Consider the following 14,213-nt stretch of genomic DNA (forward strand, 5'->3'; position numbering starts at 1 on the left):
CAAAGGGTTCACATACTTTTTCTTGCCACTGTAGGTATTCAGATCCTTTACTCAGTACTTTGTTGAAGCACCTTTGGCAGAGATTACAGCCTCGAGTCTTCTTGGGTATGACGCTACATGCTTGGCACACCTGTATTTGAAGAGTTTCTCCCATTCTTCTCTGCAGATCCTCTCAAGTTCTGTCAGGTTGGATCGGGAGCTTCGCTGCACAGCTATTTTCAGTTCTCTCCAGAGATGTTCGATTGGGTTCAAGTCCGGGCTCTGGCTGGGCCATTCAATGACATTCAGAGATTTGTCTTGAAGTTGTCTTGACTGTGTGCTTAGGGTCGTTGTCCTGTTGTAAGGTGAAGTTTTGCCCCAGTCTAAGGTCCTGAGGTCTCTGGAGCAGGTTTTCATCAAGGATATCTCTGTACTTTGCTCCGTTCATCTTTCCCTCGATCCTGACTAGTCTCCTAGTCCCTGGCACTGAAATACATCTCCACAGCATGATGCTGCCACCAACATGCTTCACCGTAGGGATGATGCCAGGTTTCCTCCAGATGTGACGCTTGGCATTCAGGCCAAAGAGTTCAATCTTGGCTTCATCAAACCAGAGAATCTGGTTTCTCATCGTATGAGGGTCCTTAGGTGTCTTTTGGCAAAGTCCAAGCGGGCTGTCATATGCTTTTTTACTGAGGAGTGGCTTCCGTCTGGCCACTCTACCATCTACCATAAAGACTTGATTGGTGGAGTGCTGCAGAAATGGTTGTCCTTCTGGAAGGTTCTCAGATCTCCACAGAGGAACTCCGGAGATCTATCAGAGTGAACATCGGGTTCTTGGTCACCTCCCTGACCAAGGCCCTTTTCCCCCGAATGCTCAGTTTGGCCGGGCGGCCAGCTCTAGGAAGAGTCTTGGTGGTTCCAAACTTCTTCCAATTAAGAATGATGGAGGCCACTGTGTTCTTGGGGACCTTCAATTCTGCAGAGATGTTTTGGTACCCTTCCCCAGATCTGTGCCTCGACACAATCCTGTCTCTGAGCTCTAAGGACAATTCCTTCGACCTCATGGCTTGGTTTTTGCTCTGACATGCCCTGTCAACTGTGGGACCTTATATAGACAGGCGTGTGCTTTTCCAAGTCATGTCTAATCAATTGAATTTACCACAGGTGGACTCCAATCAAGTTGTAGAAACATCTCAAGGATTATCAATGGAAACAGGATGCACTTGAGCTCAATTTCGAGTCTCATAGCAAAGGGTCTGAATACTTATGTAAATAAGATATTTGTTTTTTTATTTTTAATACATTTGCTAACATTTCTAAAAACCTGTTTTCGCTTTGTCATTATTGTGTGGACATTGATGAAGATTTAAAAAAAAATGTAATACATTTTTAGAATAATGCTGTAAAAATTGTGGAAAAAGTCACGGGGTCTGAATACTTTCCGAGTGCGCTGTAATTCCTATCTATTTTATTTTTGATGAAGATTTTTCCATTCTTGATTTGCAATTTCAGTTCACTTCCTGAATTAATTATTGGTTGTTTTATCCCAAAGAAATTCCTAGAGTTTGAGGACTGTGTGGATGTTCTCTACCATAAAAATGTTTAGGGCCGGTTTCCCGGACACAGAGTAAATCTAGTCTTGGGCTAAAAAAAAAAACATTTCAGTGGATATTCTCCCTTGAGTCAGCGTTTTAGTCCAGGACTAGGCTTAATCTGTGTCTGGGAAACCAGCCCATAGCGTTTTGACTGACTGTGTATGGTTGTTCTCTCCCACAGAAATTCATAGAGTTTGAGGATGCATTGGAGGGGGAGAAGAAGGACTTGCAGACTCATGTGGAGAGCTTGGAACTGCAGGGGAAACAACTGGAGCTCAAGACCAAGAACTACTCTGACCAGAGTGAGTATAGACTACTGTTACTGCTCAGAACTAGAACTACTCTGACCAGAGTGAGTATTAGTGTGTTTTCACACTTGGTCCCTTTCTGACAATTTTTGTGAACTCAGCGTGGTTTGCTTAATTTTTTGTCCAGTGTGAACACTCCAAAGGAACTCAGACCCCTCAAAACGGACCCCGAAGTGAACCGAACTCAAGAGGTGGTCAGTTCGGTTCCCTTGAATTCCTCGGTCCGGTTCACTTTTTTAGGGCAATGTGAACACAAAGCTACACAGGTTCGCTTGTTATTATTCCCACACCACATACTAGAATACTGCAACACTGTTTCCCCTCCCATAACCCCTCACGTTGGTGCCACAAAAGAGAGAAGATGATTATCTGCCGGTTCGCAGAAAAATATTATTTGTTTGCAATATGTGATCTATAAAGAGATATTCTAACCTGTTTATTTCAATGTGGGATTTGAATAGTGTGTGATGACAACAATATCCTTGGTGAGAATCACGACATAGGGTACAAAATCTATTTTAGCTCTTAAAGGGGCAGTAGACTACATTGGGTGTAGAATTTTCAATTATAGCATTATTTGTCTGCAGTTATTCTTCTGCTATTTATTCTGTTACCAATAATATTTACATGTTCATAGAAATTATAATTATTATGTCTCATCTTTTAACTAAATTAAATCTATTATCTTCCAAAATATAAGTATTAATAAATATCTGTATGATAACAAGTTCTGATGGAATGGCTTGTCCTGCACTCTGTAAAAACGCAGAGTACATTGATTAAATGTTGGAAAAAGGCCTTGGTTCCTTTTAAAACATTGCAATGTGAAATCAAAGAAGACTCGGACCACAAAATAGGTTAAGTGAACAGGCGAAAGAGTTGAGTCCTCATTCGAAGTCAAGGGCAGTGTAAGGACCGACGCTGGGAGATGAGAAGCAAGTACAAGGAGAGTACATTTAATGGATAATATACCAGAAACAAACAAGGACATCGTCTGGACAGGGGAAAACGTAACAACATCAATGATGACACAGGGAACAAACTGAGGAGCAGACAGATATAGAGGGGTAATCAACAAAATAAAGGAGTCCAGATGAGTCCATTGAGCGCTGATGCACGTAATGATGGTGACAGGTGTGGGGTAATGAAGGGCAGCCTGGCACCCTCGAGCGCCAGAGAGGGGAAGCGGGAGCAGGCGTGACAGGCAGTGTGAATACAAAGGGAACTGAGTTCTTTAGCTTTTTTTTACCCCAGAGTTCACTAAAGAGGACTGAGATCAGTTATTTTAAAGAGGACTATTTGTGAAAACACCCTTAAACTTAATAACTAGAACTACTCCGAATAGAGTGAGTATAAAATTCTAATAACCGGAACTACTTCGATCAGAGTGAGTATAGAACTATAATAACTAGAACGACGCCGACCAGAGTGAGTATAGAACTATAATAACTAGAACTTCTCCGACCAGAGTGAGTATAGACTATTAATAACTAGAATTACTTCATCAAGAGTGAGTATAGACTTAGTACTCTGACAATTTGATGTTGACAATGCCATTTGCCCACTACATGGGATAAACAGCTGCAGGTGATTGCACTGTATCTCATGGCATTTACAAACAGATATGCCCAGCAGTGTGATGGATCAGACTTTGTTTACATAAGACAACACATCGATTCTGTATGTATTTTTCTGTTGCTCATCAATGTTTAAAAACTAGAACTACTCTGACCAGGGTGAGTATAGAACTATAATAACCTGAACTACTCCAACCAGAGTGAGTATAGAACTATAATAACTTGAACTACTCCAACCAGAGTGAGTAGTACCTCAGTACTAAAACACTGTGTAATATTACTCAGAGCACGAACTGCTTCGACCAGAGTGAGTGTGTACTTCTCAAAACTAGCACACTGCAAGTGTGCACTAATCAGAACTAGCACACTGTGAGTCTTCACGACTCAGAACTACCGCACACACCGTGAGTCTGCATTACTCATAACTATGTGATGGTACACTATTGACTTCCAAGCACAAAGTGTATAGCCTAGCACATAGTGGTTGTCTACCTACGATGTGGAGGACTAAACATAGCCTACTAGCACACATTGGTTTTGCACCATGAAGAGATTTGCGTGTAGTATTCAAGGACACAATATAGCCCGTTTTACACTAACCCACCATGTCCGGATGAGCCAGTGCATGTTCTGTGGTTAATATGGCTTAATAGGGTTTTAGTGCCTCTGACAGCAAAAAGACTCACATATTCAATCAATAAGAAAACGGGCCTGCTACCATTTAGTGTTTCAAAGCAGACCAGCTTTAAATGGAGAGCACCATCACACTATCCACTGTTCAATATGGAGCCATTTCCAGAAAGTCCTGGACTAATAGTCACTTTCAATGGAGAATCTCACCAGCCCGAAGTGTATAACCCACAGTGCTGTTACAATGGGTGGCTGGTTGACTCTGATTCTGTTTATCTGGGTTTCAGTCACTCGTCTGGAGGAGCGTGAGTCAGACATGAAGAAGGAGTACAATGCATTGCACCAGCGACACACGGAGGTAGGAACAGCCGTGTGTGTGTGCGTGCATGAGAGAGTTTAGTATCTGACTCCATTACAAGCTGCTAGGTTTGTATCATGATGTTGTTCGCCTGGTGCAATAGAACCAAGTCAGTGGAATTACGTCCATCTTCCTCACTCATCCTCTCTCTTCCTGTCAGATGATTCAAACATACGTGGAGCATATTGAGAGGTCCAAGATGCAACAGGCAGGGAACAACAGCCAGTCAGAAGGGCCAGGCAGTGGACGAACGTGAGTGGCCGACTTTTTAAAAACATTTTCATCATAAAATGTTATTATCCCCAAGTGAGGAAAATCCGTTGAGGAGCATACAGACAAAGCTCTACAATTCATATAACAACATAGACATAAAATAATATAGTTAGTTGTGACCTTTCTGGAAAGTGTGGGTAGGTGGGTGTGTTGGTGGGTGTGTGTGTGTGTGTGCAGGGGGAAGAGTATAGAAATGGATCCTGGCATAGCTTAGTAGTAGCAACTATGCTGAGGTAATGGTCTGTGCTTTGTTGTGCTTGGAATAAGTGTGCAAGGGTTTAGTGTTCTGTGTTTAGTGTGCTGTAGTTGTGTTGTGTGTAATGCCTTCTGTTGTGCTGCTGTGTTAGTCTGTGGTAGCTTGTCTTGTGACCAGTGATGTAGTGGTTAAAAAACAGGTGGGTAAAAGCTGATCGCTGTTTGTGGTGAGTAAAGTAACGCTCCCTATACTTTCAATGCCTTTTTTCCACAAAAGGTTGGTAAAAGCTTGTGCATAATAAAATATGTCAGTAAACAACATTTACGTGTGTTTTACCCTCCACTACACCACTTGTGACCTGTTGTATCATGGTTTGGCTTCACTCTAATCAATATATGTCTGTCTCGTTGTCTCACTCTGTGCTCGTGCTGCTGTGTTGCACAGTCAACGCCACATGTGGAGGAAAAGGTAAATCACTACCCCCAAAAACCTCCCCCCCTCCATGCCTGTCCCCTCAATCTCATTCAGTGTTTGTCAGTCTTGGTCCTGAGTATAGGACCCGGGTTCAAATACTTGGAAAATCATTTTAAATATTCAGAGCTTTTTGCTGAGTCTTTTTGGGACTTTTCTATTGGTTTTTTAAGCCAGGCAAGCTGAACCAGGCTCAGATACAGTATTTATTTCAGTAGTGCCGAGGGATTATAGATTTTTGAGTTCGTTTCAGTTCGATTATTTATTTTTTACATTAAATGCATTATGAAATAATGACATTAAAATGATTAGAGCTTTTTCAAAAATAGTGAACATTCAATTGTCAAAACATTGGAAATATTCTATTGTCTCTGTCAGGTCCACATAGAAAAATAGAGAATTGCTATTAAATATTTAAATATTTCAGTTGTGTATATTACTTAGTTTTATTTGACGACTTCATAAGTATTAATTCCTTAAAATCAGCATCTCAACTCTGCTCAGGCAGTAGCAGCCAGCCAGACAACCAACCATCTAACGTTATCTCTGTTCTCCCCATACTGTACTGTCTAGCTAGCTAGGCTAGCATGCCTAAGTATGCTACAGAGCTGTCTGACGAAATCTTTTTACTAGTTCTTTAAAGTAGATAAGGCATACTTTCACAAACTCTATCCCTCTCTCTCGTTATTGTGTTGTCTACTATCTTCTCTCTCTTGCTGTGGCGTATGCGGTCTGTGTGTATCTAACCTAGCATAGCAGGCGTAAAAATATATCCAAACCAGAAAAGAACAGGCGCAATGGATTATGGCCATTGTAGTTAATTACCACTTTTCTGAGCTGAACTTGAATATTTGCTTAATGAAAACTACAACTCCCGTCAGCTCAGCATCCCATATAGCGCTGGACTTAATTTCTCTCGTGCATGATTTGATTTCTCTCTAGAGAAACAGGGTGTTGGGCTACCAAAAAAACTAAAAACTAAGTGGAATTCAAGTAATTGAAGCATGTCAATTAGTTGTTTATAATAACAACAACAAAAAACGGAACTTTGGTTAATCGCTCAGCACAAATTTTCAGGTATCTAAAAACCCAGGTCTGCTGAGTATACAAGCTTTTGCTCCAGCCCAGCACTAACACACCTGATTCAACTAATGGGGAGCTTGTTGATTAGTTGAATCAGGCCTGCAGACCCTGTGGTTCCCAGGACTAGGACTGACAATCACTGCCCTGGCTCCATTGACCAACCAGCCTCTCCTTGGACTAGAAGTTCCCCTGCCCCCAGTATGTCCCAATATGGAATGGGCCCAGAGTTTGTGCCTTTGTCCTTTACCTTCTCCTATATCACCCACTGTTTATGGTCTGTCTGTGTTTCTGTCGCACAGCTGAGTCGAGTGGAGACGAATGGATTCGGTTCAGTTTGTTCATGCAGTCGTCCTGATGAACCCTTCCGAGCTAGCTAGTTTATGCTTGTGGCTAGAAACTCCAGCGAGGATTTGAAACTTGTCTGCCGAAGTCAGGACTTGGTAGAGTATTCAGAATAATTACGTTTTTATCTGAGTATTTTATGTGAAATTCACTACAATAAATGTGCTTTCGCTGTCACCCAGGCTTGATATTGGCTACACTAGCTAGCTACTTCCCACTCCTTACTGCGGGACAGCAGTGCTCGGCAAGCAGAAGCAAAGGACACTGTGCTCCATGTTCAAGTCATTTATATTTAGTAAGTTTTGTTATCTGTTTTAACAAACCTTTTTTATTTTTGTACTTATGTATTGCATATAGTTTTTTTTGTGGTGTGGTTTTCATATAAGCCCTTAGGCTTCCAACTACACCTGCACACCTTTTTTTGTTGTTTTGTTTTTAATCTGTATTGTTGTCTATCACTTTTTTATTTTTTAAATATATTTTTTATTTATTTCGCCTTTATTTAACCAGGTAGGCTAGTTGAGAACAAGTTCTCATTTACAACTGCGACCTGGCCAAGATAAAGCAAAGCAGTTTGACACATACAACAACACGGAGTTACACATTGAATAAACAAACATACAGTAGGAAAAAAAAGTCTATATACAATGTGTGCAAATGAGGTAAGATAAGGGAGGTAAAGGCAATAAATAGGCCATAGTGGCGAGGTAATTACGATATAGCAATTAAACACTGGAGGGATTGATGTGCAGAAGATGAATGCGAATGGGGTGCGAAGGAGCAAAATAAATAAATACAGTATGGGGATGAGGTAGTTGGATGGCCTATTTAAGGTGCAATGATCTGTGAGCTGCTCTGACAGCTGGTGCTTGAAGTTAGTGAGGGAGATATGAGTCTCCAGCTTCAGTGATTTTTGCCGTTCGTTCCAGTCATTGGCAGCAGAGAACTGGAAGGAAAGGCGGCCAAAGGAGGAATTGGCTTTGGGGGTGACCAGTGAAATATACCTGCTGGAGCGGGTGTGTGCTGCTATGGTGACCAGTAAACTGAGATAAGGCAGGGCTTTACCTAGCAAAGACTTGTAGATGACCTGGAACCAGTTTGGCGACGAGTATGAAGCGAGGGCCAGCCAATGAGAGCATACAGGTCGGAGTGGTGGGTAGTATATGGGGCTTTGGTGACAAAACGGATGGCACTGTGATAGACGGCATCCAATTTGTTGAGTAGAGTGTTGGAGGCTATTTTGTAAATGACATCGCAGAAGTCAAGGATCGGTAGGATAGTCCGTTTTACGAGAGTATGTTTGGCAGCATTAGTGAAGGATGCTTTGTTGCCAAATAGGAAGCCAATTCTATATTTAATTTTGGATTGGAGATGGTTAATGTGGGTCTGGAAGGAGAGTTTACAGTCTAACCAGACACCTAGGTATTTGTAGTTGTCCACACATTCTAAGTCAGAACCGTCCAGAGTAGGGATGCTGGACGGATGGGCGGGTGCGGGCAGCGATCGGTTGAATAGCATGCATTTAGTTTTACTTGCATTTAAGAGCAGTTGGAGGCCACGGAAGGAGAGTTGTATGACCATGAAGCTCGTCTGGAGGTTAGTTAGCACAGTGTCCAAAGAAGGGCCAGAAGTATACAGAATGGTGTCGTCTGCGTAGAGGTGGATCAGAGAATCACCAGCAGCAAGAGCGACATCATTGATATATACAGAGTTTTCTTTGGTGCAATTTTTTAAAAACATTTTAATGAATGTTGTTGCTGGCAAACTCTCCCCATTGAGCAGTAGACTGTATCATGGTGACATCCATATGGTTACTACCAATTTGACGCGTTCTTTTTCGTGTAGGCTGTTATCCTACTCAAAATAAAATAAATTGGGATGGAAGAAATTGACCATGTAATACAGCTGCACAGTGGGAAGCAACTCCAGTCGGCAAGCCTCGATACAACACAGTTGCATTGGTCATTCGCACCAGCTTGACTGAACCCAACCAATCCGCTCGCCTCCACTTTACTCTCAACTGCGCGACATACAGTACGTCATCAATTTGGGCAACAGGCGTGTCCTTATAGCCTCTCCCGTTTCTCCATAACATGGATATCTCGTGTCATATTATGTCGGTCTGGTTTAGTGTCAGTCTGTCCAGTAGCTGGCTTTGTGTGTTGTACTTAATTCAGGGGATTTTCAGTTTTATGCTTATGCAACCCCAAAGTTAGCTTTCACATCTCTCCAGATACCTAATGTACAGTACATTATCTCCTGCTCTCTCTGCCCCTCCCTCTCTCTTTCTCTCCCCTCTACCCCTCTCTCTGCCCCTCGCCTCTCTTTTCCCCCTCACCTCTCTCTCTCTGCCACTCCCTCTATCTCCCTGTTTCCTTTTTCTTCTCTCAAACCTTTACTCTTCCCCCCTTTGTTTCGTGCTCCACTCTCCTGTCCTCCTCTCTCCTCCCGCCCCCTCTCTTTTCCCCCAGCAGCAAAGTGGAGCGTCCCCCGTCGTTGAGCCTGTACCCCAGTGGAGAGGGCATGGGGATGGTACGTGGGGGGGGGGGGGGCTAGGATGATAATGCCTGGGTCTGGGACCGACTTCTGGCAGGTCAACGAGCTCAGCCAATCCCGCTACACCTCTGGCTACCAGGTGTGATAGCGGCTCCATCCCAAATGGCACCCTATTCTTTTTATAGTGCACTACTTTTGACCAGAGCACTATGGGCCCTGGTTAAAAGTAGTGCACTATAAAGGGGAATAGGATGACATTTGGGACGCACACAGACACTCCCCCTGGACCTCACGTCTGCAGAACGCGTCATGCCACACCCCCACCATTACCACCGTCAATCAGAATCATCCAGACACATCCCTCACGCCTGCATGTGTCCCTCGTCTTCCAAGAGCTTTTCTTTGTGGTGCTTGTCGATAGTTTTTTTATGGCGGTGAGTGTAATGAAGACATGACAGTGTATGAACAGATATGATGAATACATTAATATTAGGATAAAAATATTACATTAAATTGGTGTAATTTCTTTTCACTTACAGTGCCTTGTGAAAGTATTCGGCCCCCTTGAACTTTGCGACCTTTTGCCACATTTCAGGCTTCAAACATAAAGATATAAACTGTATTTTTTTGTGAAGAATCAACAACAAGTGGGACACAATCATGAAGTGGAACGACATTTATTGGATATTTCAAACTTTTTTAACAAATCAAAAACTGAAAAATTGGGCGTGCAAAATTATTCAGCCCCCTTAAGTTAATACTTTGTAGCGCCACCTTTTGCTGCGATTACAGCTGTAAGTCGCTTGGGGTATGTCTCTATCAGTTTTGCACATCGAGAGACTGAAATTTTTTCCCATTCCTCCTTGCAAAACAGCTCGAGCTCAGTGAGGTTGGATGGAGAGCATTTGTGAACAGCAGTTTTCAGTTCTTTCCACAGATTCTCGATTGGATTCAGGTCTGGACTTTGACTTGGCCATTCTAACACCTGGATATGTTTATTTTTGAACCATTCCATTGTAGATTTTGCTTTATGTTTTGGATCATTGTCTTTTTGGAAGACAAATCTCTGTCCCAGTCTCAGGTCTTTTGCAGACTCCATCAGGTTTTCTTCCAGAATGGTCCTGTATTTGGCTCCATCCAGCTCCATCCATCTTCCCATCAATTTTAACCATCTTCCCTGTCCCTGCTGAAGAAAAGCAGGCCCAAACCATGATGCTGCCACCACCATGTTTGACAGTGGGGATGGTGTGTTCAGGGTGATGAGCTGTGTTGCTTTTACGCCAAACATAACGTTTTGCATTGTTGCCAAAAAGTTCAATTTTGGTTTCATCTGACCAGATGTTTGGTGTGTCTCCCAGGTGGCTTGTGGCGAACTTTAAACAACACTTTTTATGGATATCTTTAAGAAATGGCTTTCTTCTTGCCACTCTTCCATAAAGGCCAGATTTGTGCAATATACGACTGATTGTTGTCCTATGGACAGAGTCTCCCACCTCAGCTGTAGATCTCTGCAGTTCATCCAGAGTGATCATGGGCCTCTTGGCTGCATCTCTGATCAGTCTTCTCCTTGTATGAGCTGAAAGTTTAGAGGGACGGCCAGGTCTTGGTAGATTTGCAGTGGTCTGATACTCCTTCCATTTCAATATTATCGCTTGCACAGCGCTCCTTGGGATGTTTAAAGCTTGGGAAATCTTTTTGTATCCAAATCCGGCTTTAAACTTCTTCACAACAGTATCTCGGACCTGCCTGGTGTGTTCCTTGTTCTTCATGATGCTCTCTGCGCTTTTAACGGACCTCTGAGACTATCACAGTGCAGGTGCATTTATACGGAGACTTGATTACACACAGGTGGATTGTATTTATCATCATTAGTCATTTAGGTCAACATTGGATCATTCAGAGATCCTCACTGAACTTCTGGAGAGAGTTTGCTGCACTGAAAGTAAAGAGGCTGAATAATTTTACACGCCCAATTTTTCAGTTTTTGATTTGTTAAAAAAGTTTGAAATATCCAATAAATGTCGTTCCACTTCATGATTGTGTCCCACTTGTTGTTGATTATTCACAAAAAAATACAGTTTTATATCTTTATGTTTGAAGCCTGAAATGTGGCAAAAGGTCGCAAAGTTCAAGGGGGCCGAATACTTTCGCAAGGCACTGTAAGTACTTTTTTCTACAATAATAGAACATAACATAGATTCTATCGTCCCGTTTGCACCTGTCTTTACATCACGTTTCACATGTAAGTGTGATGCTTTGTTACTATGTGTACGCGCAAGATTGTGAACATTCCAACGAGCCTTGCAAGAGAAGAACCCTGGCTTCCCTATTCTCCACCCTTCAGCCTAAATGTGCATTGCACACTCTCCGTCATTAATTTAAAAGCATTGGCTTGATGCAAACATTGTCTGAAGGGAGTTTCCTCCATTGTTAAATCCATGAAGGGAAGTGTGCACGTGGACACTTTGGGAGAAGGGTGGATAATCGGGATGCAGCCCCTCTTTAACAATACAGCCCCTTAACCTCTTTAACCGTCTGACCTCTGATGCCCCAGGAGGATGGTTCCGAGTCGGACTCGGTGGCGGCCACGCCCAGTAGCACAGGAAGTAAGTCCAACACGCCCACTTCCTCCGTCCCTTCCGCCACCGTCACGCCCCTCAACGAGGGCTTCCTCCCACCCGGCGAGTTCGACCCAATGCATGCTGTAAGCCGCGGCATGAAGAGTGCTAAACACCTCAGCAAAAACATGGAGGTGCAGGTCTCCCAGAAAACCAGGAATGTCAGCATCGGTGAGTGTAACGTGTTGTTACACACACACCCATGCATGTATTGATAAGGTCCCTCAGAGAAGGAGTACTGATCTAGGATCAGGTCCCCCCCCTGTCCATGTAATCTTATTCATTATGATCTAAAATGCAAAACTGATCCTAGATCATCACTCCTATTCTGAGATGCTTTGTGAATATGGTTTTGAGTGTGTATGATATTCTATCTGTACTCAGGTATGGGTAGCAGTGATGAGGGGTCAGAATTCCAAGAGATCATTGATTCCACACCAGAGCTGGATATGTGTGTGGACCCCCGTCTCTATGGTGGAGGAAACAGGTAACACACACACACACACACACACACACACACACACACACACAGAGCAATGATTAAATATCAGTGTGTGTGTCAGTCCTTCCCAGGGCATTGTGAATGAGGCGTTCGGTATCAACACTGACTCTCTCTACCATGAGATCAAGGATGCCAAGTCTGACATCATCGGGGATGTTGACGCCGGGGCTGAGCTTTTAGGTAAGCCAATCAGAGGACTATTGGGTGGGGTATATGCAAATTAGCTATTGGAAGGCAACCTAGGCAAGTCTCTGGTCATGTTCCAGGCTGTCTACATTGCAAATGTTGCATTGCATTAACCAATGGTTGTGTGTCATGTCATCGACTGCACAGTCGGGTGTCAGATTGCTATTTCAAATAATGTGTTTAGCTGATATGTTAAACACCTATCGAGCATTGTGAGTTCTGGCATGCGTCTGAAATGTAGTCACCCTGGAACCCGACCTCTGTCTGCACTAAGCAAAGAGTCATTGGGAATGTAAGCTGCGGTGCTTAGTGCACCAGCTGTGTCACCAGCTGTGTCATCGTTGCCATAGCACTGGCTAGCTCTGAACTCCATGCACACAGCAAAATGTTCATCACCACCTCACATTCCCGGCAGCTCCCCCATCCTCCACTGCACCGCAAAGCACCCTAGGATATCACTTGCACCATGGCTGCAGTCCCCATTTATTTTATATATTTGAGTGGTTGATTTTACAGGGCAAGCTAAATTATTCTTGATTTACTCTTGGTTTACTTCCTTTTACCAGGTATAGTTGACAGAGCTTTATGAGTGGTTTATTTAATTGCGATCATATTAGTTTATTGACCCATGACCCTTCTCTGTGCTTCCTCTCTCCCTTCCTGTGTATGCTGGATACACCTCTAGGGGAGTTCTCAGGTGTGTATCTGAACCCTCTCTTTCTCTTTCTCTCTCTTTCTCTCCTCTCTCTCTCTCACTCACTCACTCACTCACTCACTCACTCACTCACTCACTCACACACACACACACACACACACACACACACACACCTCCCAATGACATATGCTGGCATTACATGCTACAACAGTTGTTTTAAATGTTGATCTAGTCCAGATATTGTCCAGATAATGCTTTCTTTGATTGGTTGGTCATAATGTTACAAAGCTCAACTGAACCCTGTGGTCAATGAAGGTGAATCTCTCTGAGTCTAAACTGACAGTGTTCTCTGGTCTTGGACAGATCCAAGCTCTCTTTTTACTCTCTGAAGCTTTTGAATATAACAAGTGCTTATCAGCATTCTCTCTCTTTTTTGTCTCACCCCATCCCTCCTTCTCTCTTTCTCTCTGGGCTGTGCCCCCGCCCCCCTGTCCTTCTCTCTCCCCGTTTCTCTTCCTCTCCCCAGTCCGTGATGATTTTTTCGGTAAGGCTTCCTCTAGCCTTATTCAGCATCTCTAGCTGTTGCTCATCCTCCCATGTCGTTGTGTCTTGTCTTTTCTGCGTTCCATGTTGTGATGCCATTTCCTACCTGTTCCCCTGCTGTGATGTCACTTCCACCCGTTTCCTGTTGGCTGTTATTTGAGTCTGGCAAGCCTTTTCTTTTTGTATTTGTTTTTCACCTTTTATTTAGATTTTTAATTCATTGCTTTGTCCTCATGTTTGACACTGCGAAAGCTCTAACGGTTTTGACATGAGGCTATTGTTTGTAGGGTAGCCAGGTAGGTTGTGCCTACCAGAGAAAATATTGATTTCTCCTTTTTGGTTGAGAGGGAATGAGTCCCGTCCTGTCCGTCAAGACATACACTTTTCATAAACCTTTA

The 14,213-nt window shown here is 43.2% G+C and overlaps 1 protein-coding gene across 11 annotated transcripts in view; it reads left to right on the top strand.

Annotated features, from left to right (window-relative positions):
- LOC110521924 (C-Jun-amino-terminal kinase-interacting protein 3) overlaps positions 1-14,213 on the top strand; it is a 76,902-nt gene that overhangs the window by 21,866 nt on the left and 40,823 nt on the right. For 4 of the 11 annotated variants that reach the window (XM_036968834.1, XM_036968841.1, XM_036968839.1 and 1 more), the window contains 10 exons: positions 1,759-1,879; positions 4,380-4,450; positions 4,611-4,702; positions 5,364-5,387; positions 9,287-9,347; positions 11,866-12,100; positions 12,314-12,416; positions 12,493-12,611; positions 13,303-13,314; positions 13,799-13,816. In XM_036968834.1, the coding sequence (XP_036824729.1) occupies positions 1,759-1,879; positions 4,380-4,450; positions 4,611-4,702; positions 5,364-5,387; positions 9,287-9,347; positions 11,866-12,100; positions 12,314-12,416; positions 12,493-12,611; positions 13,303-13,314; positions 13,799-13,816 (856 nt within the window). Of the gene's footprint in view, positions 1-1,758; positions 1,880-4,379; positions 4,451-4,610; positions 4,703-5,363; positions 5,388-6,986; positions 7,111-9,286; positions 9,348-11,865; positions 12,101-12,313; positions 12,417-12,492; positions 12,612-13,302; positions 13,315-13,798; positions 13,817-14,213 lie in introns of those variants that run through there. The other 7 variants (XM_036968836.1, XM_036968840.1, XM_036968837.1 and 4 more) reach the window with 4 other exon arrangements.

The sequence above is a fragment of the Oncorhynchus mykiss genome, chromosome 30 (assembly GCF_013265735.2).
Source record: "Oncorhynchus mykiss isolate Arlee chromosome 30, USDA_OmykA_1.1, whole genome shotgun sequence".
Classification (NCBI taxonomy): domain Eukaryota; kingdom Metazoa; phylum Chordata; class Actinopteri; order Salmoniformes; family Salmonidae; genus Oncorhynchus; species Oncorhynchus mykiss.